The sequence below is a fragment of the Vidua macroura genome, chromosome 11 (assembly GCF_024509145.1).
Source record: "Vidua macroura isolate BioBank_ID:100142 chromosome 11, ASM2450914v1, whole genome shotgun sequence".
Classification (NCBI taxonomy): domain Eukaryota; kingdom Metazoa; phylum Chordata; class Aves; order Passeriformes; family Viduidae; genus Vidua; species Vidua macroura.
The window spans coordinates 14,336,355-14,362,722 of record NC_071581.1 but is presented as its reverse complement, the minus strand read 5'-3'; the positions used below and the strand labels follow the sequence as shown (position 1 = coordinate 14,362,722).

Here is a 26,368-nt window from a genome sequence, read left to right as displayed (position 1 = left end):
TCTCTATTCACTTTCTCATTGAGATAATTGGGCAGGAGCAGGTACAGTGTTTTTTTCTGTCAGTGACAGTCCCTCACATAGTGCTACATGATGTCCATTTGTAACCTTGAAGAATCTGGGACTCCTCCAACTCCATCAGAAACGGGACCCCAGAAAAATCAAGCCATTTGAAACGACAGCTATGAAGTTGTGGAGAAGATGGGGAACAGCTGGTGGGGCATCAGGGTCAGGGACCCATGACAGGGTCCACAGCTGATGCCAACCTCAGCTGGCCCTCAAAGCCCCTCAAAGCAGTTGTGCGGGCTAAAACTTATGTTGCCAACAACGCCTTCCGCTCGCTGGCAAAGGGGCTTTAAACCCATACATTTAATGTGGGTAAGGGCTTAAATGCAGCCGGATGGCGGTGCGGCCGCAGTGTCCCTCGGCCCGCCGGCGCCATTCCCGGTGGATAACGGGACCCCGCGCGCCGCTTCCTCCTGAGGGCTCCCGGGCCGGCCCCGCCTGCGCAGTGCGGCCGCGGGGCTCTCGCGAGAGCGCGGCGGTAAACAGCGCTCAAGATGGCGGCGGGCCGGGAGGCGGCGGCGGCGGCGCGGTGAGCACGGGGCGGGCGGGGCGGGCCGGGAGCGCCGCGGCTCCCTCAGGGTCTGGGGCGCAGGCGGGGCGGCGCTCGCTGCCCCTCGTCTCCGGGGCTGCCTCGGCCGCCGCCGCGGCGTGGAGCGCTCCCCGCCGGCTGTCACTTCACCTCCGCCCTGCCCGGGCCGGGAGCGGCGGCGCTGCCCCGCACGGTGCCCGGCCGCGCTCACTGCGGCTTTAGTCCGGCCGGGGCGGTACCGGGCCCGGGCTCGCTGGGCTCGCTCGTGGTGCTGGCAGAGCTCCCCGGACGGGACGGTGCTGCTGCACTGCAGCCGGGGATCTTTGCGGCGTGCCCAGCCCACGGGATGGGGGGCCCACGCTTCGGCAGGAGCAGGGAGTGATTCCGAGCGCAGCTCTTCTAGGGCAGGGGCAAGTTGGCAAGTGGGGGTCCCGTCCTGCCCCTCACCGTGTGGGTGTTAAAGCAGAATAAACCTCTGGGCCTGTTGATCCTTTGCTCTTAGTATCCATCGTATTTCGTTATCGTGCTTACATGCAACCTGTTATTAGCCACAAGGGTGTTTATTTTGCTCATTTGTGTGGTTGTTTTATTTTATTGCTATAGGGGTTATTAACCGATGAAGTGATAAGGCAGGCGGAGCTTAGCCAAGGCCAGAAGTCAGTGCACTGTAACTATGTTGAGTTAGGAATGATGGGGAAACTTTGTAATTGCTAACAGGCAGTTCCCAATCTGTCATGGTGTTGTCAGTCAAATGAAAATAGAGGTAATTTCTGTCCCTATTACAAGGAAATACTTGATAATAGTAAATAAAGGAAAATGAAATAACAGCTATTGCATTCAGACTCGATTCATCTGTTGTGCTGTGAGGTCAGCCCATCATTCCCCTAAATCATGTGAATCCCCTAATAAGGCCCCTACTTTCCAGTCCTGGCCACAGCTGCAATATACACTTCTGTTCTTCTCCAGGTGCTGTGACAAACCAGACATAAATGTTTCTCTTTTATTTTCTTTTAATGGCCTTGTATCTCTCAGTTGCTGGTTGAATGCTTGGAATTCAGGAGAATACTAGCCTTGCAGTTTTTCTTGAGTGTATGATGCACTTTGGAACATAAGGGGAGGAGGCTGTCCCTCCCTGTGGAAAACACTTTCAACTCCTTCCTTTAACTTCGCATGCTGTTATCGGCTCTTATTTCCTCAGGTGCCCATGTTTTTAGTAACTCACATGCTGGCTCAAAAAATTTTTGAAATATTTTTTTCATGTAGATTTCAAGCACAGTCACTGCAGCTTTGCCTCTTCTGGTATCTTGTGTCTTTACCTGGCTTTGGCATAGAGTTTGAATCTGACCTGCCTTGAATAAAATGAAGTTCTGTGCATTATTTATATTTGCCATGTTTCTGATTGGAAAAAAAATCCATGCTTTCTTTAAGTGTCCATGGACTCTTTTATCATGTTAGTATTTTATTTTTCACTTTTTCCCTGCCATGGGACTTGCATGTAAGTTTTAGCTCTTTGCTGTACTTCAGGAAGTGTGGTTGAGTTTGGTGGTCATTGTTGCCTGTTCTCTTGTCAGATTAATGCCTCAGTGTTTCATGTGTGCTCTGGTCTGAACAAGAGAAAACTTCAGTGTTGTTGAAAAATTGTAAATGAAATATGAGGAACTTTTTCCCTATTATTTCTAAAACAAAATTCCAAAGGTGTCTTTTTTTAATGGTTTTCAGACTATATACAGTTGCACAAATTATTAATGCATCTAATTATTTTCTGTATTGCCCTGCCTTACAGGTTGCCTTGCAATCAGCTTTGCTAATTCTTCTAGGGAGTTAACTTTGCCATCAGAAATGGAGTACAGGACTGAGCTGCCACATCCTGAGTGACTGAATCATTTAATGCAAAATGGAGAAGAAGCGGAGAAAGAAATGAGCCTGTTCACTAGGCTTGACCGGAAAAGACCATGAAATCTCTACTTATTTTGGATCCGGCTTTCAGAATATCCAGTTGATCAGCACAGTGAAAGCAGCGTTTACTGAAAGAAAAATGAACTAGTTTATAAAGAAGAAAATTGTGATTTGAATATATGGAATTTTTGGAATGAAACCATTTTCTTCTATGACCATGAAGTTTGCAAACATCTGGCTTGTTCTGTTTGTTATTTTGCTCTGTGGCAAAAAACACTTTGGTACCAGAGTAGGGAATTCCTCTCATGAGGCTCACGTATGTCCTGGATGTTCTCGTCTTACTTTGAAAGTGGAGTTCACTTCGACGGTCGTGGAGCATGGTAATAAAGAGTTAAGCAGTAAAAAAAAAGAAAATCCATGTTATGTTCATGTGTACCTTACTGATTTGTGGTGTTTGTGCAATTGTAACATTCAGGGTTTCTGTAGAAACATGACATGACATGTAGAAACATGCTTCTGTAGAAACATTTAACATCATCTGTTAAATTCCCTATATTCGAAAAGAGGAGCACTTTTTCAAAGGTTCTTTGTTTAGCTGGAGACAGTGTTCCAACAAGAGAAGGGAGAGGGAAATCCAGATGATTTTAAAAGTGAAGATGGAGTGGGAAGGCTCAGGTGGGCAAGAGTAGTGTGTTTAGTAGCTTTTTGTTTTGACCCACCCAGTCAAAACAGTGGTATGCTTGAGGTTCTTTTATAAAATGTAACCACACATTTGGGCCTTGAAGGGGAGAGAAAAGTAAGAAGTCTCTGTGGATTTGTTAAAGAAAATGTTTGGAAGTGATACTTGCATGTAGAAATGGCAGATAATAGTGAAGGGAGCAGGTGAAAGAGTGGGGCAGATGCTGCTGCTGGGATGGCAGAGGACAGCAGCAGGACACCTTGACCCTGCATCCATGTGTTGCCTCAGGAAGCTGCAGTACTCCTGCAGTGAAGCTGTGCTGTGCCTGGGTGCAGGAGGGTGGCAGAAGTGGCATTCCTGTGCCTAGCTGGCCACAGCCTTAACACACTGAGTGTGGTGGTGTCAGCTGGAGCTGAGCCTGCTGACAGATCACTGGTGCAGATCAGGGACTCGGCTGTTGAGTCTGACTTTGTTTTCTGAGGTTGTCATAGTTGGTTTCAGTAATTTGCATTAAGTCTTAATATCATGTGGAGGCTTTGAGCCACTTCTGTCTGAATTGGCATATCGGTTTGTAACAATAAATCTGTTCCCTCACTCCTCCTCCTCTCACATCATTTTGCCTTTCCCTGATATTTACAATTCCACCTTCCTTTCAAAGGCTTTTGTCATATTTCTTATGTTTCCAACACCCCCACCCCTTTACATAGTGCAGAAATAAATTGCAAACTTGTAAAAGCATCAGAAAAGGGCCCCAAATTGTGATTATTTGTTCTGAGTAAAGAAAAATTCAGACTGCAATGTGAATTCATGCATTAGCTGCTTAAACACCAGTTCTGATAAAGTTGTGCTCTTGTTCCAGAGTATATTGTGGCTTTTAATGGATACTTCACAGCTAAAGCTCGAAGTAAATTTATTTCAAGTGCATTAAAAAGTAGTGATATTGAGAACTGGAGGATTGTACCTCGCAACAACCCGGCCAGTGACTATCCGAGCGATTTTGAAGTTATTCAGATCAACGAGAAGCAGAAGGATGGAGTCCTCACTCTGGAAGATCACCCAAACATCAAGCGTGTGACACCTCAGAGAAAGGTCTTTCGGTCACTCAAGTATTCAGAGTGTAAGTTATTTTCTGTGTGGCTGCATGGGATCTGCCTTGGAAAAGTGTTCTCAGCCTTATTTCAGACCATCAGCTTAGCATTACACAACTGAGAACTGCCCTGCAGTTTTTCTTTAATTAACAGAAATCTATTCTTTTGGTTATAAATTTACAAGGGTCTTGTTATACATTTGGTGAAGCATGCTGTATTTCCATCTGCAACATAGAAACATTTCTTTAGCAGCAGTCGCTTACCTGAGAATAGGGACCTCTGTATCTGTAGTAGATAAACCACCAGCTTTTACTGATGTTGATTAGAGAAATTCGATACTCAATAATCTAAACCTTTTGTTGTAACACTATGATGTCTCAAGTTTCTGTAAGAATCAATTCTATTATGGTTTTCCTCGTGCTGTTTTTAATTTTCTTCATCCTAATTCTACACAGCTGATCCAGTGCTGCACTGCAATGAAACCAGGTGGACTCAGAAGTGGCAGTCATCACGCCCCTTGAGAAGAGCAAGTCTTTCTTTGGGTTCTGGCTTCTGGCACGCCACAGGCCGGCACTCGAGCAGGCGCTTGCTGAGAGCCATCCCTCGCCAGGTTGCTCAGACCTTGCAGGCAGATGTCCTCTGGCAGATGGGTTACACAGGTATGCTTTTGCTTGTTGCCTGAGAACAATAACCTTCTTGGAAAAACAAGTGAAGTGTAAGGAGAGGCTAATTGACTTGTGTGTGTTAACCTCTCACTGGCTGCCAGGTTGCAAAGATTGAGAAATAATTTCGTTTGGAATGCATTGTGTATTTATGGAGTGCTTGTTTGTATGTGCATACTTTACTTTAGGGGAAGTTGGTCATGTTTATCATCTTTGACTGAATTTCTGAGTTGGAATATGAGTTTGTTTATTATCTATCGCTGACTTGAATTGTAAATTGCTTACTACATTAAACAAAAGTTCTCTTTTAACTTGATAGAATAGATTTGGTATGGAGCTGAATCAGAAAAAGCAGTGTTTTCTCTTAATAGGTGCTGGTGTGAGAGTAGCAGTGTTTGACACTGGTCTGAGTGAGAAACATCCACATTTCAAAAATGTAAAGGAGAGAACAAACTGGACTAATGAGAGAACCTTGGATGATGGTGAGTTACAGTGCAGTTTTCCAGCTATTCCTGACACTGGTGTGTTTTGTGCTTGCTGCTGTGCTGCTAACATTTGTTAAAACTGTGTATTTTGATACTTAAAGCTTAATTTTGCAGTGTCCCAGGCACTTTGTACTCATACCAAATTCAACAGGGGCTATTAGGGTTCCAAAAGGGTGGTGCATAAGTGTCCTTGGATTCATATGTGACACTTCATCATAGTTGTTGAAAAATGTCAGGGCAAAAAGTTACCGTGAATACATAGCCTGTGAATACATTGCCAGAGAAGGTGGCGTTTAGAGCAAGCCCAACAAAGGTGTTTTCTTTCCTACTCCTTTTCATGTTGCTGTTTCACAGTGGTACATGTTTCCATACTGATGAGGGACAGCATTTTCCTTCCTTACTGTGTAGTTCTAAACTGATCAGAGTTTGGCACCTTCCTGTAAAGTTTTTCTATTCTGTATAACTGAAACTTTTATTTTCTACACTATGTTTGTGTTCCTTTTTTGTATATTGACCCTGACTTGTCCTGACCATGTGCTTTCACAGATTATTAACTTCATACAGTTTGGGTCAGTGAGTCAGTTGGCCATTGACTCTCCCTGGAGTTCAAGGTAGATGCTTGTATTGCTCAGTCTTGTGTGCACCTCTATAGTTTTGTTTACATAATAATTACTTTACATTGCAGGGCCTGCTTTTGGATAGCTCTTTCTGTAAGTTCTGTGCCCAGAGGGTTGCTGGACAGGCAGATTTGGAGTACAGAAAATGTGATGTGGGCAGTCCAATAAAGCAAAAGCTTAAGTATTTTTTGAGGAGAGGAGAAAAAAAGTGTTTTGTCTCATTACTCATGCTTAACAAAATTTGGTTATTGCAGACTCAGGATAAAAATCCTTTAAGAAAGTCTGCATTAAAATACATTGACTTTGAAATGAGCTGCATTTTCCAAAATACTGGTTTTTTGTCATGATTTCATTGGTAGCAATCAGAAGTGGATGGACTGGTGAATTAATCATCCAAGTTTCATCAGCTAGTTGTCTGGCTACAGTGTGCTGCAGATTCTGTCCCCACTGAACCTGGTAGCAAAATATGGTTCAAAAAGACTAGGACTTAACCCAGCACTTGTGGTTTGTTGTAAACTCTGTTTAATTTATGTGATTTTTGCTATAGGTGATGTTCAGCAGTAAAAACTCTTGTCAGTGGAATTTTTTGTGTATTGATATGTTATTTTGTTTCTTTCTCATGCTGATAGGTTTAGGCCATGGGACTTTTGTAGCAGGCGTGATAGCCAGCATGAGGGAATGCCAGGGATTTGCTCCAAATGCTGAACTGCACATTTTCAGAGTGTTCACCAATAATCAGGTAGCTATTTTACATGTGTTTCAATTCCTGCCTTTTCAGGTTAATGCTGTAATAATCCTTTCCTTTGGGAGAATTGTATGCACTCATAAATGTAGACATTGATAAGTGGAAAGGATACAGCTTTCTATTTATAAAAGACTTACTATAAGATTTCTGTCAGTTTCCAAATCTGGTATGTTTTTCAGAAATAGGATATGGAAGTCTTACCTGTATAATGGTGCAGTCACTCAAATGTACTGAGTGCTAGAAATTTAAGACCATTGTCACTTTTTTGCTTTATTTTGATGTTGTTTTTCCTCTGTCTAAATTCTGCATTGTCATGAAATCACAGATTTTTTTTTTTTATGGTAACTTTTTCCCCTCTTTCTTACATAGGTCTCATATACATCTTGGTTTCTGGATGCTTTTAATTATGCAATTTTAAAGAAGATAGATGTACTGAATCTAAGTATTGGTGGGCCAGACTTCATGGATCATCCGTTTGTTGACAAAGTTAGTATGAGGAAATGAAGTGGGAATAATGTTTGTGTATCTCAAACAAATGCTGGACTTGCAGAGCTAGTGTGTCTGGTCCTGCTGACAGTTTGTATTTCATTTATGTGACAGAAATTTTGTGCAGTGTACAGGCTTTTAGGAATATGTATAAGGAATGAGTTAAAAAAACCCCAAGCACAACCCAGATGTTCACAGAGTTATGGAAAATGCCCTTTAACAACAAAATGCTTGGTAATATGCTAGAAAATAACTCCCAAGCAGACAACTAAAAGGACCTTTAATATGAGACACTTAACTGAAATCCACTCTTGTGGATTTTTTTTTTTTTAATCTCTGCATGGCTAATTCATTTCATGGTAAAAAAATATGCATGACATGATTCTAGTGAATTTAAGAACAAATAAGTAAAAAGTGCAGATAGTTGATTCAGCTATGTGCCAAGAGATTTGGTTCAGGTTAAGATGGAATTAGGTTTTTGTCTTTGTAAATGTCATAGTTCCCTGAATGTTTGGCCTGGCCTTCAAAAGCATTAAGTGAAATAATTCACTTTTCAACTAAAGGATATAGTTGTTCTTTGTAAAGGCCAGTTAAGGGGTTTGAAGCATATAAATTATTCCTTGTTTTTTTTTTTACTACAACCTGCATTGAAATTTAGTTTAACAGTGACTTCACTGTACTCCCCAGAGCACTACTGGAGGGGATTTATAATAGCTACTTGACTTTGTCATCTGCAGTGCTTTGTTACGGACAAGAGTTTTTCCTTTGGTGTAAGAAGATTCTGTCAGCAGTGTTGCTGTCAGGGCTGGTTATTGCTAAAATCATCTTAGGAAAGTTCAGAGCTTAATACTGGCTGTACAGTGACATGTATCTTGTAAGGCTCAGAAAGAAGTCATGTCTGTTAGAAAAGTCTCTTTTTTGGTGGCAGAGCCTTACTGTAAACATTGTTTTTTGTAGGTTTGGGAGCTGACTGCCAACAATGTCATCATGGTCTCTGCTATTGGCAACGATGGCCCTTTATATGGGTGAGTGTCAGCGACCGCTTCAAAGGGAACTGGCTGTGGTGTTCTGTGGGTTTGGAAGTTGTTGTGCTTGGTCAGGAAGTTTTCTCTCCTTTTTTTCTCTCTAATCTTAGAAAGTAATTCAATTTAAACTCTTTCCCCTGTCCTTATTACTTGCATTTTGTGAAGTATTGAACTAAATGTTTTTCTTTGAAACAGTGGAAAGTCAGCAAAAGAAGAATGGCAGTACTTCCAGCTGACATTTCCCTCTTAGTGTGAGCAGACAGCTTTTGGTACTGATCTTGGACTTAAGGATTATAGAAAGGATTAACCCAGAACAATTTATGGTGTATCTCTAAAATAAATGTCTAAGAATAGATTTTGTTTTGTCTTCAAAGTACATGGTTTGATAGTTACTGAGTTAGTAACTGCCTGATAAGCTGCTGTCACCTGTGAAGTATAAGTATGTGACAAAAATCTGATGGCAGCACTTCTGTTACCAGCATAAACTTAGGACTGTATCTTGGGTTTTTGGGTATTGTTTTAATTTTTTTATATTCCTGTCTCCCAACTTATTCTAGGACTCTCAATAATCCTGCTGACCAGATGGATGTGATTGGAGTAGGTGGCATTGACTTTGAAGATAATATAGCTCGCTTTTCATCTAGGGGAATGACCACTTGGGTAAGATATTTTCATGGTGGCCGCTCACATTTGCAGTCAAAATAAGGGCCTTGGAAGGGCAACCTTTTCTGAGTGGGCAATCCTATGTAGATGTGTGTTGGGGAAAAGATTTCATCAGAGATCAGAATAGTTAGAAATTGTAAGTCTTTAAGCAAGAAGCTTAATGTTCTTTTCAGTGTTTCTCATTATTAGTCCTGACTACTGTTGACATTTTTGATGAATTTATAAAACATCCACTTCCTTTTGATTGATGGTGAAGACTTGCCTGTGTGGTTAAATCTGCAAACATGAAGGTCTGCTCTTGTCCTTTAGTAGAAAAATCCTAGGATTCCCAGGTGCTACATGTGAAATTGCACTTATTTGCCTGTGGAGCTGAGGGGGTGCTTGCTGCACATGTTGTCAGATGAGCTTGCACAGCAATCTTGATCAAGGGGATTGTCACATGCTTCTGTTTGTGTGGCCAGTAATCAGTGTGGTTCTCATTTGGTCAGTGGTTTCCTGCTTAGCAGAAATGCTGATCACCCTAACCTTGAAAAGTTGGGAACTTGTCCTAAACAGTTTGAGTCCTTTGGCTTAGTTGCTATTTTGTGATGCTGAACCTCAGATAATTTGGTTGCTAATTTTACTTCTGAATGTCCTGCAGTTAATTTAAATGCCCAAATGAAGCTATCAGTGTTCATTTTACATTAAGGCAATAATACTTTTGTTTTCTTTCACAGGAGCTGCCTGGAGGTTATGGCAGAGTGAAGCCTGATATTGTTACTTATGGCTCTGGAGTGAGAGGGTCTGGTATGAAAGGTGGGTGCCGCTCCCTCTCTGGGACAAGTGTGGCATCTCCTGTGGTGGCCGGTGCTGTCACTCTCTTAGTGAGGTAAGTCTTATATAAGAATCTCTAGAATGACATCAAACAGGAGGGTCATAAAATTCTCTATAAAGGAATCCATCATATAAAACTAAGTTGTGTTTACATGTAGAAAAACAAACTTGGAGAATAAAATCACTGTTGTTCTGCTTGAGACATCACCTTATCTGGCTACCTCTATGTTTCATGAAAAAACTTGAGAACTGTTCTGAATAATAGTTAGGTCTTTGAAAATATAGTTAGGGATAACAGTACTATGAGAAAATTGTCATGTTTTTTAATAATTTGGAATTGCTGCACTTTTGTCAACTGTTGTAAAAGAGCAGCTGCTCAAAGTAGGCACACGTAGTAGGTAATTATCTATGTACTTGTAAATTTTATAGGATGCAGGGGTTTATGGCCATTATCCTGTTGCGTAAGTCAGCTGTTGCACACCGAGGAATTTGAAAGTGGGAACTGCAAGTCCATACCCTGTGTTTGTCATAGCTACTCCATATGGATGAGACAAACCTTTATTTGAGAAACATGCAAAAAGTTCAAAGTCACCATCGTATTTCCTCCAAAAAATGGTGTATTTTTTGTTTGAACAACAGAGGTATTTTTCCCCCTCGGAAGACAGATATTTTATTTAGCATATAAAGATACTGCCCTGGTTGTAATGACTGCTGGTCCTGCAGCACACTGTAAGGAGAAAAATTCATGTATTATTAGTTTTAAAGAGAGACATATCAGAAACTTGTCCCTCTTCTACATTTGTATCATGAGAAATCAAGCAATAATAGACAAATATGAACAGAGAATGTTACAGCAAACTGATTTTATGGTCTATTTTTTTCTGTTTCAGCACAGTTCAGAAGCGTGAAATGGTGAATCCTGCAAGTATGAAGCAGGCCCTCATTGCATCAGCACGGAGACTTCCTGGAGTCAACATGTTTGAGCAAGGACATGGCAAATTGGATCTTCTAAGAGCTTATCAGATCCTCAACAGCTATAAACCACAGGCCAGGTTAATTTTAATCCTTAATTAATCAGTGGTACAATAGAATTTGCTCTTTTGTTTAGGAGAGCAGGTGGTGCATGTGTAACTCAGTTGAGCAATCTGTACTTGTGCAACAGTGAGGACTTGCACAGATCTTGCGTAATCTCAAGCATGAATTTTGACCAGAGAATGGATGAAAAGTCACGCAGCAGTGTAGGATATGATCCTTTTCTCTTACAGCCTTAGATGTTATAAATAATGTAACACAATAGAAAACTACTTAAATTTTAACTTTTGAGAATAAGGACCTTCTCCCTGTACTGAGATGTTTCCTTTTTTGTGTGTGAAAATCTTTCCACAAAACATAAAATAAAAAATAGGAATGGAAGAAGATTTTGGGACATATTTGAGAAGTGAGATGAGAGCTTGGTAAACTATGACTGGCATGGTTTATCTGAAACCTTTTCATAGTTGTGTAGTGGCACATTCTTCTGTTTATAATTTTTTTTCCTCTTTAAATTTTCTCTCCTCTGTCCTGCTGTAGTTTGAGTCCAAGCTATATTGACTTGACTGAATGTCCCTACATGTGGCCCTATTGTTCTCAGCCCATATATTATGGAGGGATGCCAACTATTGTCAATGTTACTATCCTTAATGGCATGGGAGTCACTGGGAGAATTGTAGACAAGGTAAGTATTAACATTGTTCCAAATTCTGATTGGTAATGTTGCTAAAGCCTTCCCAGAAAATACTACTTTAGTTATGAATTTCATAGAACAAACCTCACTGCACTCACTGCTGGGAGCAAGAGATGCAAACTGTTTGATTAAGGGTCCACCCACATTGGAGGATTTGTCAACATTAACTGTCTACAAGTTTTCAAGCAATGCATTGGTTTCAGGGCGTGTAACATTTTATCTTTGCAAAACCATTTTGAATTAAGATGTACTTAGAGATTTCTTTGTATTCTCTAGTAGCATTTAAAATCTTCTGGACAGACCTTCTTGATTTTTTCTTTTTTTCATCCTGGAACCTAAATGATCTCAGTAAAGTATCCTGACAGTAAATCAAGCCTTTTCCATGGGTCAGGGCAACCTGAATGTATCAGCTTAACCAGGCTCTGCTGCCGAACCTGTTCTTTCACACCCGTGGTGTTGAGCATGTTGGTTGGCTAGGGGAGACTTTTATTTAAGTTTAAATGTAGAATAGATTTGAGAATCTATACAAGTTAAAAAAGAAACCTGTCCTGAAACTCCAGCCAATGTAAATGAGCCTGATTTTAGCATTTTAGTGTGACTCCTGAGGTCTGTTTTAGATGCAAGCTTACATAAAGGGCACTGAAGCTCTTATCGAAGGTCATTAGCTTATGGTAATACACACAGCTGATGTCATTGGCTGTGTCTGTTCCACTGTTAGCTCGCCTTGTTATTGAAGGGAAATCTTGTGTTCTCACCAGTAAATGTTTGCACATGATTTCAGAATGTTGAAGCAGGTTCACTGGGGCAGCTTCTCACAGTCCTGCCTCTGAAAAGCCTCTGGTCTGGGTCATTGATGCTGTCACAATTGGGCTGATTCACTGACGTAACACCAAACTTTTGGGCTTGGAGAGCATTTTAAAATTTGATGTAATCTTCAGAAGAGCTAATATTTGTTACTTCATGCAGAGGAAAAGGGCTATGTGTACAAAAAGTACTGATTGCAAATACTGTGTTACCAGTGTTCTGTATTCTTCATTTCACAGCCAGACTGGCAGCCCTATCTCCCCCAAAATGGGGATAACATTGAAGTGGCTTTCTCCTATTCCCCAGTCTTGTGGCCTTGGTCTGGATACTTGGCAATTTCCATCTCTGTAGCAAAGAAAGCAGCATCTTGGGAAGGCATTGCTCAGGGTCATGTTATGATCACAGTGTCATCCCCTGCAGAAAATGAAGTAAGTTCTGTGCATTTTGGATTTTCTGGGTGAAGAGTTCAGATAACTCTTTCTGATACACATATACCTTGGTTTTAAGGGTTTGCTGTAGCCCTGTCATTTGAAGCATAAGTTAAATTTGAGTCAGGAAATTAAAGAGTACAAATAATGTTCTTTATAATTGAGAGCAAATTGCATATAATTTAGAATCAGGGAACTTCTCTTTGGGACCAACATCATAATTTGATTTGTTTATTGTGGATTTTAAATAATGTATTTTGAAAAAGATTGCCTGAATGTTTCCTCTAGAACCGTGCTTAATTGTTCCTGAAAAACTTGTAAGATTTTGAGCAATTGAACCAGATCACAGTTGTAACATATGTTAAGTATTTTACATTCTGAGCATAATTATAAGCTGTTGAGTGCAGAAAAAAATACTGCAGCAGTTTAGGGCAAAAGTAATCTCTTTGTCTCTGGAGCTGGTACTGGTGACAAAAAGTAGATTTGGTACCTCCAGTTTTTTGGTATTTTACAATCCATGGTGAACTGATTGCTGTGGGGAGAAAGGATTTCACTGCAGTTTGTTCTGTCCTTCAGTCTAAGAATGGTGCAGAGCAGACTTCAACGGTGAAGCTTCCAATAAAAGTGAAGATTATTCCTACTCCACCTCGTAGTAAACGAGTCCTCTGGGATCAATATCATAACCTCCGTTATCCACCAGGATACTTCCCCAGGGATAATTTGAGGATGAAGAATGATCCATTAGATTGGTATTTATCTCAGGTTCTATTAAATCAGTATTTCTTGATTCTGTGTTAATGATATGGGATAACTTTACTGAATGCTGTAGTTCTGGCCTTTTTCAGAGGGGCATGGGATTATCTTTTGTAAGAAATCCATGAGAAGCACTTGGATTCTATGCTTTTGGTGCAGGATTGTTTTTTGAGTTCTATGGTTTTATTCACGTGAAATGAAAAGCTTTTAAAATGCCGATTTAAGATACTGAGATTTTTGTTTCGCTTTTCTATTCTGACCTAATTTCTCACAGGAAGTTAAAGAGGACACTTTATTAACTGCTTCAGCATTCACTTACCAAACAAATTTGACAATTTAAAAGACAAGAAGAGACGCCTTGTCTCTTAAGGAAGACTGTCTTCAGAGCAGGGAAAGACTTTGCTGACCTTTCATAGATGGAGCAGGGAAGCTCCATTTTTCCATAGGAAAAATCATGCAACAGTATCTCAGTGAGGATTGAGTCAGTGACCGGGACACAAGCTTTTGGAAAGCTTCTTGGAGTATGCAAAGGTGGCAGGTGGACAGGATTTCAGGAAATCAAAAAGGTGGAAATCAGATTTCTACATGCCAGATCTAAATGTCTTCAACACTTTTCTTTTTCTAAGGAATGGTGACCACATCCACACAAACTTCAGGGACATGTACCAGCACCTCAGGAGCATGGGGTACTTTGTTGAAGTTCTTGGTTCCCCATTTACATGTTTTGATGCAAGTCAGTATGGTAAGCATGAGTTAATTGCCTTGTTCTCATACTGTTAACTTTTTCTGAAATGACCTTTTGTTAGAAGACCAAAAATGTGTTGAGGGTAGAAATAAAAATTCTAGTGGTAGTAGAAAAAATATTTTGGCATTAGGAGTATTTATGTGCTGATATTTAGTTGTGTGGGGTATTGCTGGGGAAGCTTGCTTGGGAGTTTAGTAGAATTAGTGGAGTTCTCTGTCCTTACCATGAAAAAAAGAGAGGGAAAACCAGCCTCTGAGTGGGTTAAAAGTTCCTCTGTATTCAGTCCCACAAAGGCAGAACTGTATTTGCCAAAAGATTTTGGCACAGTTGTAATGAAGCATGACCTGTTTAACAGACTAAAATCAAAGGTGTCCATCCTGGTTCCTTTTTTATGTTTAGTGATCTTTGATTAGATAAGAGAGTGGGTAAAGTGTTCATCCAACCAATGTGATAGCAGAGCAGTATCTGGTTTGTTTCTGTGTTCATCAGGAAGGAAATTGGATAGGTTGGGCAGGCAGGGGACAGAGCAAGCTGTCTGTGCTCTTTTCTGCTTCCATATCTTCCCTTGTTTAACCATGGCATGCTCCAAAACCTCTCTTCTGTTTTGGGCTGGGCTGTTTTTCAGTGCACTTGGAGGGTGCATTCTCCTGAGTTTGCCAGTTCTGGAACTGTTGCCAGTAGTAATCTTTTGTTTATCTTGATTCTTCAGTGAATATCTCACCACTGCTTTTAGAGTTCAGTGGATGTACACATGGATATGTAAATGTTAGCCCTTTAAAAAGTAGCAAAATAGTGTTTCTTCTGAGAGCACTAGTTTTATAATTGATAGAGAGCAGCATTAGGGGACTTCTCTCTCTGATTCACCATTGTGTTGTACCTCATTTGACTGTAGTTTGTTGGGCTTTTGGAATTTCCTGAAGAAGAAGTGAGGGGAATAACACTCAATGATCTGTGGTCCATCTGCCACTTGTCCCTAGCTTGTATTGTTTTCACACTTGGTGAGGATGCACTCTGTCCCACTTCTACAGGATCTTTATCAGAAGGCTTTCCAAATGCAGACTGCCTGGACTTGTGGAATTGGCTTGGTTGCAAGGAACTGTGAGACATGGGGCTCACAGTGGTTTATCAGATTGCTTAGGGTATCATCCTGTCAAGAGTTGTGTTGTCTTTGAGGATGGAAATTTCACCACCTCTCTGGGCAATCAGAAAGTGAAGAAACAAAAGGGTTGGTATTTAGAAGCAGTCTAAAACCATAAGCATGTTTTCAGGGAATAAAAGTACATTTCTCTGGTTGTGTTCTTTTCACTGATACAGAGAAGATTGTGCTTACTTGTTAACAGGAGTGAGAGAGGGCTTTGTGAAATTGCAGTGGCACTTCAGTCAAGCCTACCAGAATGCAGCTGTAGTTTTCAAGGGATGAATCAAACCACATTTCAGAGTAATTGCTGCCTACCTGGCTGCCAGTCTGCAGTAGTGAGGGGAGTACTGTTAGAGCTGGAGCAGTGAAAAACCTCCTGACCAGGCTGCATCTGCATTAGCGCTCCAGTTTGGATCAGTGGTGAATCCCCTCATTGTCCAGATGTGCCACAGTTTGGCCCAGTTTATGGAGCATTTGGGTGACACCAAACTGCAAAACACACACCTGACACATGTGGGCATTCAGTTCTTGAGACCACACAAGCAGGATCATAAGTAACACCCTAAAAACTTCCCGTGCTGCCAAACTAATTTTGGGATACATTTGTCTTGTATTTACCATCCTTAAATCATCCCATTAGATGAGCTGCCAGAGCAGGGCACATGGACCAGATAATGTAAAAATATGCACTTGTGTTGGCTTCTGTGTGGATTGTGTGAATAGTGGTAACATCACAGTGACCAGCCTGGAGAACTCCTGTTTCTGCTTTTCCATACAGGGACTTTACTGATGGTGGACAGTGAGGAAGAATATTTCCCTGAAGAGATCACCAAGTTGAGGAGGGATGTTGATAATGGACTTTCACTGATAGTCTTTAGTGACTGGTACAACACATCTGTGATGAGAAAAGTCAAGTTTTATGATGAAAACACAAGGTACTGACTTATTTCCAAGTGCTTTGGGAAATAAAATGCCATAGAAGTCCACCTATTACCCTAAAAATCCCAAATGTGATGCACTGTACTTCAGCACTTGGATGTTACCTGTAAGAAGGTGCTACCTTAGGCAGCAGAACTGACCTTAGGCTACAGCTTAAGGAGCTTAGCTACCCATTTTATCATGATTATGAAGGCCTCTTTGGTACTGTATTCTACTTTTAATGTCAAGAAAAACATTTAAAATGAGAGAAATAAGAAATTGGAGATGAGACCAACAAATAAAAATGGACATGTTTTTACTTTAGGGGAGCAGAATGGAAAGAAAACATGCATTGCAAGAGTATCACTAGGTCATGTACCCGTTACTGAAATTACTGCACGTTTACATTGCATATAAAGAAAACATATGTGACATTTTGCTTCTTTATAAATATGAGAAGCAAGGTACATGACTGTCATTTTTACCTCAGCTTAGCCAAACAAACAGCATAAGACTGAATTTCTTTCTAGTAAATTGAAGTTTTTCATGCAGCTGAAATGCACTGAGAACTTTTACATCCGTATTATTTAACTTTAACTCAAAAGCAGTGTTGTCAGAGACAGCTGCTCAGATGCCCATGGAGTTAAAGAAGGCTTTAAGATGTAGTTCATTATTTTAATGGCTTTGGAGAAGCCTGTATGCAGGAGGACATGTGACTTTCTGTTATCCAAACTCTAGGAGTATATTCTGTGTACTAATAAACAGTAATTTTTACAGGCAGTGGTGGATGCCTGATACTGGAGGTGCTAATATACCAGCTCTCAATGATCTGCTTTCTGTCTGGAATATGGCCTTTAGTGATGGGCTGTATGAAGGAGATTTTACCATGGCAAGTCACGAAAGTGAGTACTGGAGTCCATTGCCTGCACAGGCTACAGTGGGGTGTTTGGAAAATGGTTTTCTGCAAGTTTGAGGTTGAGCAAGTCAAGGGAACCACTCAGATTCAGTGAAAAGAGTCTCATAAATGACTTCTTAAATTATTTCTTCCTTTGTAGACTTACTTGATTTAGCTTTTCAGTTTAACAAAACTCCTAAATTGAAAGATTTGGAAAGTGTGTAAAGGTGAGCCTGTCAAAGCTGTGCTTAGCAATGTTTTCTCTCCAAATACACACATTGATCAAAATGTGCAAATTCAGTGCAGTGTTCCTGGGAATGTTTTTTCCTGGCCTTGTTGGGTAGGGAAGGGAGGGAGTGTAATTTCTGATCTACACAACAGTTTTGTGATGTTTTCCAGTGAATTACGCGTCAGGGTGCAGTATTGCAAAGTTCCCAGAAGATGGCATCGTCATTGCACAGACTTTCAAGGATCAAGGTAAGAGCTTCCTGGTCCTTTTTCCCGTGGTTTGAGTAGAACTTTGGGGTCACTGCACAAGCAAAGTTGCAAAGTCTAAAGGTCTAAAAACAATAAATGCAAAACCACATTGACAGGGTAGGTATTTTTACATTTTCTCATTTTGCCTAGAATATGTAACTGATGCCAAACAGGCAGCTGCAGTGTGACTCTGTATACAATTATTAAATAATACAATATCCAAGTGTTATGTGCAGCCCTGTATTGTGATTGCTGTATGGAAACATGATCACACATGTACATGTGTCTCTGGAAGGGGAGGAGTTGTGTTGTAATTGTTGTAACGTTTCTCATAAGATTCAAATGCTACTGAAATATATCCCCTTGCCATATTTAATCGCCATATTTAGCATGAGTGTTGTGGTAGCTGTGGTGATCTAAGGATATAAATAAGGAAAATTTTAGTAGACAAAATGTCACCAGTGAAACTCTCATAAGGGAAAATTTTATGCATACAGGATGCCTGTGGTCTCAGACTTGAGTGCTCTGTTCTCTATGAATTTCCACCCTCTTTTATCATAATATCTTTTCATTTGGGAGAGGGTAATTCAGAACTGTAATGGCAGCAGGTAGTTTAAAAAATAAATCTCGTGTTTGAGCTTTTAGGAAGTGCTGTGCAGGAGTTCTGTGAGCAGAGCTCTTAGGGTGTTGCAGGTCAGGTTTGTGCAGATGGGTGAAGAGTGTTTGAGTATGAGAGCAGAAGCACATGCAGTGCTTCTGATACAAGTCAGCAACTGCCAGAGAAGATCAGTGAGTTCATTGTATTTTTGACTTAGCAGAGCTAATTACCTCGTGGAGAAATTTTATGGAACAGTTGAGCTCATCTGTGTGAGCCTTTTGGAGAAAACACAATATCCCTGTATGCCAATGACTTACGTATTTCCTTATATGAGAGAGAGGGAGACAGTGTCAATTTGACAAGTAGCCTGCTAGACCTGCTTTTTCTGTTGACTCCTTTTCATTGTAATTTCTGAGGCAGAAGAGCTCTCTGGTTTGTTTCTGCTGTCTAAACAGTGTCTCAAGGGGATAAATTTCAAATACAAATATGAAATTTGTCTTTATTTTTTCTAATGGATATAATTTTAGGAAGGAAAGGTAGAAAACCTTGAACCTAAAACCAGCTTTCTGTAGGATTCTGTAGAAGGATGGAAACAACATAAAGAGCAGAACATTTTGATTTTAAATCTTTTGCTGAAGATACTAGAATTATTTATTCAAGGTTGTTGAAGATAATCCAGGTTGTGAGGTCTTTTTTTCTTTCTTTGGTGGAGAAGAAAAGAATTTATTATCAGTAGGAAACTTTACAATCAGGATCTTGGAGCATTGGAAATGTTATGATATTTTTATCATAACATCATGGTGGTTTTGAAAACTTCTTCCAAAAATGTGTGACATGGTCTGGGACATTGTTGCATTTGTCAGCTGGAAATGTGGGCTGTATTGATTGATATTGACGCTCTGCAGGCTATGAAATTTATTTGTGCTTTGCTTTAGGTCTTGAAGTTTTAAAACAGGAGACAGCTGTAATTGAAAATGTCCCTATTTTGGGGCTTTACCAAGTTCCTTCGGAAGGCGGTGGCAGAATCGTTCTGTACGGCGACTCCAACTGCCTGGATGACAGCCACCGGCAGAAAGGTGTGTGCGCCCTGCACGCGCGGACAGGCGCCGGCCTGCGCTCACAGCTCTCCTCTGCGGCTTTCACAGCCCCCACCAGGAGCAGATGGCTTTTAGGGACTCCAGATATTCCTTACTGGGGATTAATCTCAGTTCTGCAGAGCTGTGCTGAAATGCTGTGAGGTGCATTGACAGCAAAGGAGCACCCCACATTAAATAGCCCTCTGATAAATGGAGCTGTTTACCACACACAGTTATTTCCTGTTCCATAAGCTTTGGGGGCTGATTTTTGGGGTGGGCTGTTTTGCAAGGGGGGTTTGGCTTGTGGGGTTTTTTGTTGTTATTGGATTTTTTTTTTCCTGGGGTATTTTTGTTTGCAGAAGGCAAACAAAACACATTCTTGAATGGTTACACATTCTTGATCTGAAGTTGTGAAGAGGCTATTAGGAGATCCCACTTTTTCCCTAGTTACATCTTCAGAATGTTTGAATAGAACAGTGGATTTTATCTTCTGAGTTTGCATCTCAGCCTGCCTTGTTCCCTTTGCAATGTTTCCTGTGAGGATTTATGGTAATGCTCAGTGTTTCAGTTGTGCATTACTACTTCCAGGTTTTCCTACTTTGACACCAGCTGGTGTAAACATGTCAGAAAGTAGGAACTTCCATTTGTTGTCAAGGCATTTGCAGTTGTGTGAGTTGTGTGTGTGTTTTCTGTGGCTCCCAGAGAAGCCATGCTCTCTGCCTAACAATATGGCTGATTCTTATAAAATTTTTTTTCTAGCAGTTTGTCTGATCTGACTTCGCAAATTTTTAAGAAGTTGCTTAGGTTTCTCATGACATGTAAAGCACAAGCTGGTAGATCTGTGGCTTGAGGGGAGGAAGATAATCCAATATGTGAAGTCTTTTTCTGCATTTCCACTGAACAGAACTGAATTTTCCTTTTGTGATGAAAAGTACATCTATATTTTTTTAAGCTTTTGTCACTGACATTTTAAAATACTACATTGTGCAATCCATCCCTTTCCTAATTTATGTTTAAAGAAACTTACTGCCTAAGGGAGCTCTCCATTTGTAGCTCATTTCTTTCTCTACCATACATTTTAGGGTTTTTTAAGAGCTCTGTGATTTTTCCTTATCTGCCTTTGGGTTGCTTCCTGTAAGTTGCCCTAACACCTGCACATTGGTGCCTTAGTGCTTGCTGCAGGTTATTGAAAGCACATAACAAAAGAGAAGATACATAGCTTTAAATTCAGTAATAGAAAATAATGCTCTGTGACCTCCCTCATACTGTTTAATTCAGTGTGACATCTGAAGCAAGAAAGAGTGGAATGCTTTAAAGAAATCCTTTAAAATTAGCTTTTAAATTGTGAATCAGCAGCTGTGTCTCCTGCAGAGACATCGGTGGCTTTAACTGAGGAAAATTCCTAACATTTGTGAATATAAATCCTTAAAATCTGTTTGACCTCTTTGAAAAATCAAAGGTGAGGGTTTAAGGGACACTGGGATTATGAAGATTAACTACCATTCCCAGCCAACTGTTCCTAGGGGCAGAAGTTCTGAGAAAAATACTTTGCTGTGTGGTGGAAATAGCTGATAAGGCATTGTCCTACTCCTGCAAAGGGAAGCTTTAGAGTTGTGATGTGAACTAGCTGGAGTGCTTGTTCCTTAGGGGTAGCTCTGGATTAAGGTAGTAATAATTCAGGAGAGAATCAAAGTGAGGGATCATGAGCTTTTGAAGTGCAAAGAAAACCGTGATCACGTGTATTGTGGTGTTGATTGCCAGCCTGGTCTGTACCTCAGCTGCTCTAGGTTATGCTTGTACCTTTAGCTGGGATGCAGCCAGAATGTTTCTCCTTTGTTTGTTTATTTATTTTTTTAAGCTTGAGAAAGCAAATGAGTCATATCCTTGCACTGTAAACACTACCTTGTTCTTACTTTTCTTTTCAAGGTATTTATTTTGTCCTTTCAAAAAAACAGTTGGTTCTCCATCTCCCTGTTAAAAATTATACCGGAAACTCAGAGCTTTCTTTGCATCCACTGAAGAACCTCATGATTTTTGTCAAAACTTGGATGCCTTGTGCAACCTGGAATTCCTGTATTCAAAACCTATTTTTTTGTGTTCTGCTCCCCAAAAGAGCCTGATTTGGTACACAAGGGACAATATTTTAAGACTGAACAGTTTAAGGTTGTGTTTGTGTGTTGCAGGGGAATGTGGGGTGTGGGTTGAAAATTGCATCTTTCTGAAAGTGAGCCTAGAACTTCAGAAGAAAAGCGAGAGCCAGCAAAATGGATTGTAATTCTAAATATCATTAAAGCCTTCTTAGCAGAAAGATAAGCCATTTAAAATGTGGCATAATGCATATCTTGTTTCGGGGCTTGGGGCTGTGAAATCCACAGATTGCTTCTGGCTGCTGGACTCCCTGCTGCAGTACACGTCCTACGGGGTGATGCCGCCGAGCCTCAGCCATTCCGAGCACCGGCAGCGGCCGCCGTCGGGAGCCGGCTTCTCCCTCCCCGAGCGCATGGAAGGTGAGACAGAGCCTCAGTGGCCAAGCACAGCCTGAAGCTGAGGGACTCACAGGGCAGGAAGGCTGGGGCAGATCCCTTGAGTTATGTGCCAGCAAGGTTGGTTTGCTGTGAGCTCTGCAGTGTTGTGCTGTTTTACTGGACGAGAGCACATATTGCAGGGTTTTGCTGTGATAATATAGTTGTGATTCGACTGAAGAAAATGTTCTTTTCGTAGAGCAGGAATGTTCAGATGCCTGGTTCTGTAGGGGGGCATTCTAGTTGCTAGCTACAGAGCATTATAAAGCATTCAGTCTTATCTCACATGCTGCCAGAAAGACTTGGATTAACTGCTGTGATAGGTGCAGGCTCCTACTGTTTTGTAAGGTACCCTTAGGTTAATTTTGATATTTAGCTGTGAGTCCTCATTACTGTAAACAGCTCCTGGGTTTACAGCAGCACTGTTTAGCCCAGGGTCAGTGTTGGTAACTTTTATCTTGCCTGTCTTTGGGTAAGCCAGTCTCTCTCTGCTGTGAGTTGCAGGTAACCATTTGCATCGATACTCAAAGGTGCTCGAGGCTCATTTGGGAGACCCTAAACCCCGGTCCCTTCCTGCTTGTCCTCACCTGTCCTGGGCCAAACCACAGCCTTTGAATGAAACTGCCCCCAGGTTAGTATATGTCTTTCTTGTACAAGAAGTCTCACTTTTGAGTTCAGCTGAAAAATAATTTGTTCTATCTGCTTTTGAAAGGGACAGCTGTAATGCCTTTTCCTAGAAAAATACCAGATTGCAAAGAGGAAATAATGATTAATGCCTCTTCAGTGAATAACTCTGACTCACCTAATAGCTACACTATGAAGCTCAGGGATTTTAAAAATAACTTCACAAGTCACTGTTGTGATTGAGCAATTCCAACTTTGAGTGAACAGTCTTGATGAAACCCATCGTCATCATGTGCCTTGGGAAGAGTTTTCTGCAGCATCTTCTTGGACAGCTCTCCTAGTGCTGCTTTCTCTTGTGCCATTTGTCAGTCCCTTGAAGGAAGGTGCTCAGCACACAGCCCTTGCTTGTCTGCTGGTGGTTACTTTCAGAAGTCTGTGTGCAAGAAAGAGATTGTTGGTAAATAGTTGCTAATCTAGGTTGTGTCCCTGTGGTGTCTGAATTTAAATTTGGAGGCCTGCAATCTGCCGAACCTAAAGAATGGATTGGGTCATCATTCTGGTCCAGACTAGTGAGTTATACCTAGGTCGTATATGTATTGTCACTTTCTCTGTGTGTTCCTACAAGATTCCTTGCATTAATGAAATAAGTGGGCAGACACTTCTGTCTTTCCATTTCTTCTAGCAACCTTTGGAAACATCAAAAATTACTGTCAATTGACCTTGATAAAGTGGCACTGCCCAGTTTTCGACAGAACCGACCCCAAGTGAGACCATTGTCCCCCGGAGAAAGTGGAGCATGGGACATTCCTGGAGGTAAATATTGAAAAGTTTGAAAGTTGCTGTTTTGGTTTTGCTTTTTGCATAAGCTTTGAAAAAAACCCAAAACACAGCGCAGCCATATGAGAGGCCATTGTTTATTTTCAGTTGTAAAAAATATGCATATAATAGTATGGCTGTGTTATTAAAGATTGTCCGATGAAGACTTTTTTTGTATGAATAGTTTGTTCAGTAGAAAGTGTGCATGATATACTGGGAGGAAGATCTTGGTTGGGTGCATTTTGATAGTTGAGGTTTATTTGGATGCTGTTCAGTCTGATGGGTCAGCAGCAGCCCCTGTCCTTGGGAGCTGTGACCACATACCCACTGCTATTAAAATTTCCTTCTGTGAGTGCATAAAAGCAGAATCCAGAAGAGTTTGTCAGAATGGTGCATTGGACAAGCTGTTACACTAACAAATGATGTCTAGCAGTCAGAACAGCTTTCAGGTGGGCAGCTCTCCTTCACAAGATTGGCATTGCAGGCTGAGCTGGAAGCAGTTGGAAAGCCTCATATGTGCTCTTTTCCCAGTCTGAGCTGCTAGACCAGAGACACCTGTAAAAATGAAGGGTTTGTTTCTCTAGCTCATCCTCACTGTATGCACAGTCTCTGGAGCAAGCAAGCATGAAATCACTTTCCTCGTTCCATCAGGATTTGAATAACAGCAATTACTTAGTAGTAAGATTATGGTCAAGTGTCTGCATCTCTCTTCTAATGCAAAACAGAAGACTGTTGTTACAGGGGAAATCTGGGCTATGCTTTCATGTGCCCAAATAGGTCAAGGTGGAAATGCCGCTGCTTTTCTGTAACGTTAGCATCCCATCTGATTTTCACTAATCGGTCTGCAGCTCTTAATCTTCCTGTCTGAAATGTAATCTGATTAATGGCTGCCTGGGCTTTGAACAGGAGTTAGCTGCAGATCCTTTTGGTAGATGGCATTAGCACCACAAAGCCATCGTGGCTCACGTGGTAACTCTGCCTTCCAAACGTCTTTGCCTTTCTAGGTATAATGCCAGGCCGGTACAACCAGGATGTGGGACAGACCATTCCTGTCTTTGCCTTTCTCGGTGCCATGGTGGTGCTGGCGTTCTTTGTGGTGCAGATCAACAAAGCGAAGAGCAGGCCAAAGAGACGGAAACCGCGCGTGAAACGGCCGCAGCTGATGCAGCAGGTTCATCCACCAAAGACACCTTCTGTGTGAAAGCTCTGCCTTGCCAAAGATGACTCCTGTGACTGCTTGCTTTCCAGGGCGATGGATCGCTGCCCGTGGAGGGGCAGCAAATGTGCACCTGACATCATCTCATAGTCTTTGGTTTGTGGAGAGAAAAAAAGAACCTCAGCTGATCATCTGTACATAAAACTGCAGCTTTAAGCAGCTGAAGCCACCAAAGACTTGAATACTGTTTAAATGGCTGCTTAGTCACTACATATCCCAAGAGGGGGAAAATGGACCTTTTTTTTAAGCTGACCAAACTAAAATTTATTTGTTTAGAGGCTATTTTCTATATTTATTGTTGGGGAGGGCGGGGGAAAAGTCACTTTAAGGACCTCTGCTAAGGAAAAACAAGTGCATTTTTTTGGATGGTATGCAATTTTCTAGAATGGTTCTATGCTGAAGAGTATGATGTGCACCATTAAAGGACGAAGGGACTGAGAGAGACCAGTACAAATCAGTGAGGCATACTCCTGCAGTTTATTTTTATAAAGCCAACTACCATGATGTTTTGTAATTTTTGGTCACGATTTCACCGTTGTTGGTGAAGCAGATTTTTCAATAAATATGTTATCTATATGAAGCAAAGACAGTGTGCTAAGTGGCTCTTCTTTCCACTTGCAGTCAAAGAGAGCAAATTGCTGGGTAGAGAAGATTTTCATGTCACTTCTCTTCCCACCATATCTTTGTCCTTACCAGTGGTATCCCAAGTTGCAGACTCCTTTGGAGCACTAACTGGGCAGTCATACAAACAGTGCTTGCTCTGAGTGAGCACAGAGTTCTGGAAAGCTTCAAAACTCAGCAGCATATAAGGAGAGAGCTCTCAAAGAGCTGTATAGAAACCTGTCATGGGAATGGCACCTAACAGCACTATGTGGTGTCACAGAGATGAAAACCCAGTCTCCTTTAATTCGTCCTGCTTGAAAGCCTGTGAATTGTCACTGGCTTAAATAAAGATGCAGGCACAAGTTTCCCGTGTCCGTGCGGTGCCAGTTAATGTTGCCATAATTGAAATAGCTTCTCTCTTTTCTAGTGAAACGGAGCTTTTCCCTGCCAACTGCTTTCATCCTTGCTCCAGATGAACACCTTTTCCTAGGAGGCAGGAGCTGGCAGCTGCCTGTATTTGTGAATGGAATGGCAGCCTGGGCAGGTAAGCAGTGTGCACTGACTGGTGAACGGTCCTGGGTGAGTTTGTGGGCAGCTCTGGGCATGGCTGGAGAAAGAGGAGGCAGGGGCAGTCTGACTGCACCCATCCTCTTAGGGATTACCAGCAGGGATGGGGGTGGGCTGTGGGAAGTGCACCGCAGGAGAGAACTTCGCTCCATGTAGTCATGGAGCCATGGATAGGGTTTGTGAGTGTCCTGCAAAAAATATTGGGCAAACCAGTTGTCTCTAACTTGAAGAGTGGTTGCCTTTTTCCAACATTTCTCTTCTGGAGGATGCACTGGAAGAGGCAACATTCTGTTGCTGTAGCAGAGAAGGCACTGAGCTTTTGCTTTGGAGCCATTAATGGAAGCTTCTTAGGGCTGAGAAGATGGTCCCAAGGCTGGGCTGCTTGTGCCATCCCAGTGGGGCTGGAGCCTCTTGTTACTCCCTTTCTGAACACAGATCCATAATGATAGGGAGGGGGTTTTCAGCATCTCAGCTGTGACATTAGGGTGAGGACCATCAAAGGACCAGCCAGCAGCAGCTGTGCAACTTGTCCAGGATATAAAACATCTATCAGTAAAGGTGTGAAATCTCAAGGGCCAGACCTCAGAAGGGATTGCAGGTAGCAAAGCATAATTGTGATCAGTGTTTTTATTTGTATGAAACAAGGACTGTCCATTTGCATTTTTGTACCTTCTACAGTCTTCAAAGATAATAATGTGGAAAACATTAACAGCC

General features: G+C 41.5%; 1 protein-coding gene across 3 annotated transcripts; it reads left to right on the top strand.

The window, feature by feature from the left end:
* The first annotated feature begins 66 nt into the window (after positions 1-66).
* On the top strand, positions 67-25,069 carry MBTPS1 (membrane bound transcription factor peptidase, site 1). 3 transcript variants are annotated; one of them, XM_053987666.1, is made up of 23 exons: positions 67-592; positions 2,376-2,868; positions 4,027-4,284; positions 4,711-4,914; positions 5,289-5,399; positions 6,649-6,758; positions 7,134-7,250; positions 8,208-8,275; positions 8,833-8,935; positions 9,655-9,806; positions 10,642-10,803; positions 11,321-11,465; positions 12,518-12,706; positions 13,283-13,455; positions 14,086-14,201; positions 16,121-16,277; positions 17,038-17,162; positions 17,555-17,632; positions 19,166-19,306; positions 21,682-21,813; positions 22,333-22,459; positions 23,135-23,265; positions 24,273-25,069. In XM_053987666.1, exons 2-23 carry the CDS (start codon positions 2,682-2,684, stop codon positions 24,467-24,469), a joined length of 3,183 nt encoding a protein of 1,060 aa, XP_053843641.1. In that variant the 5' UTR covers positions 67-592; positions 2,376-2,681; the 3' UTR covers positions 24,470-25,069. The 3 variants fall into 3 exon arrangements, with proteins under 3 accessions (XP_053843641.1, XP_053843639.1, XP_053843640.1); XM_053987664.1 differs by having other exon boundaries at positions 22,327-22,459; XM_053987665.1 differs by lacking the exon at positions 67-592 and adding an exon at positions 628-1,042 and having other exon boundaries at positions 22,327-22,459.
* Positions 25,070-26,368: the final 1,299 nt, after the last annotated feature.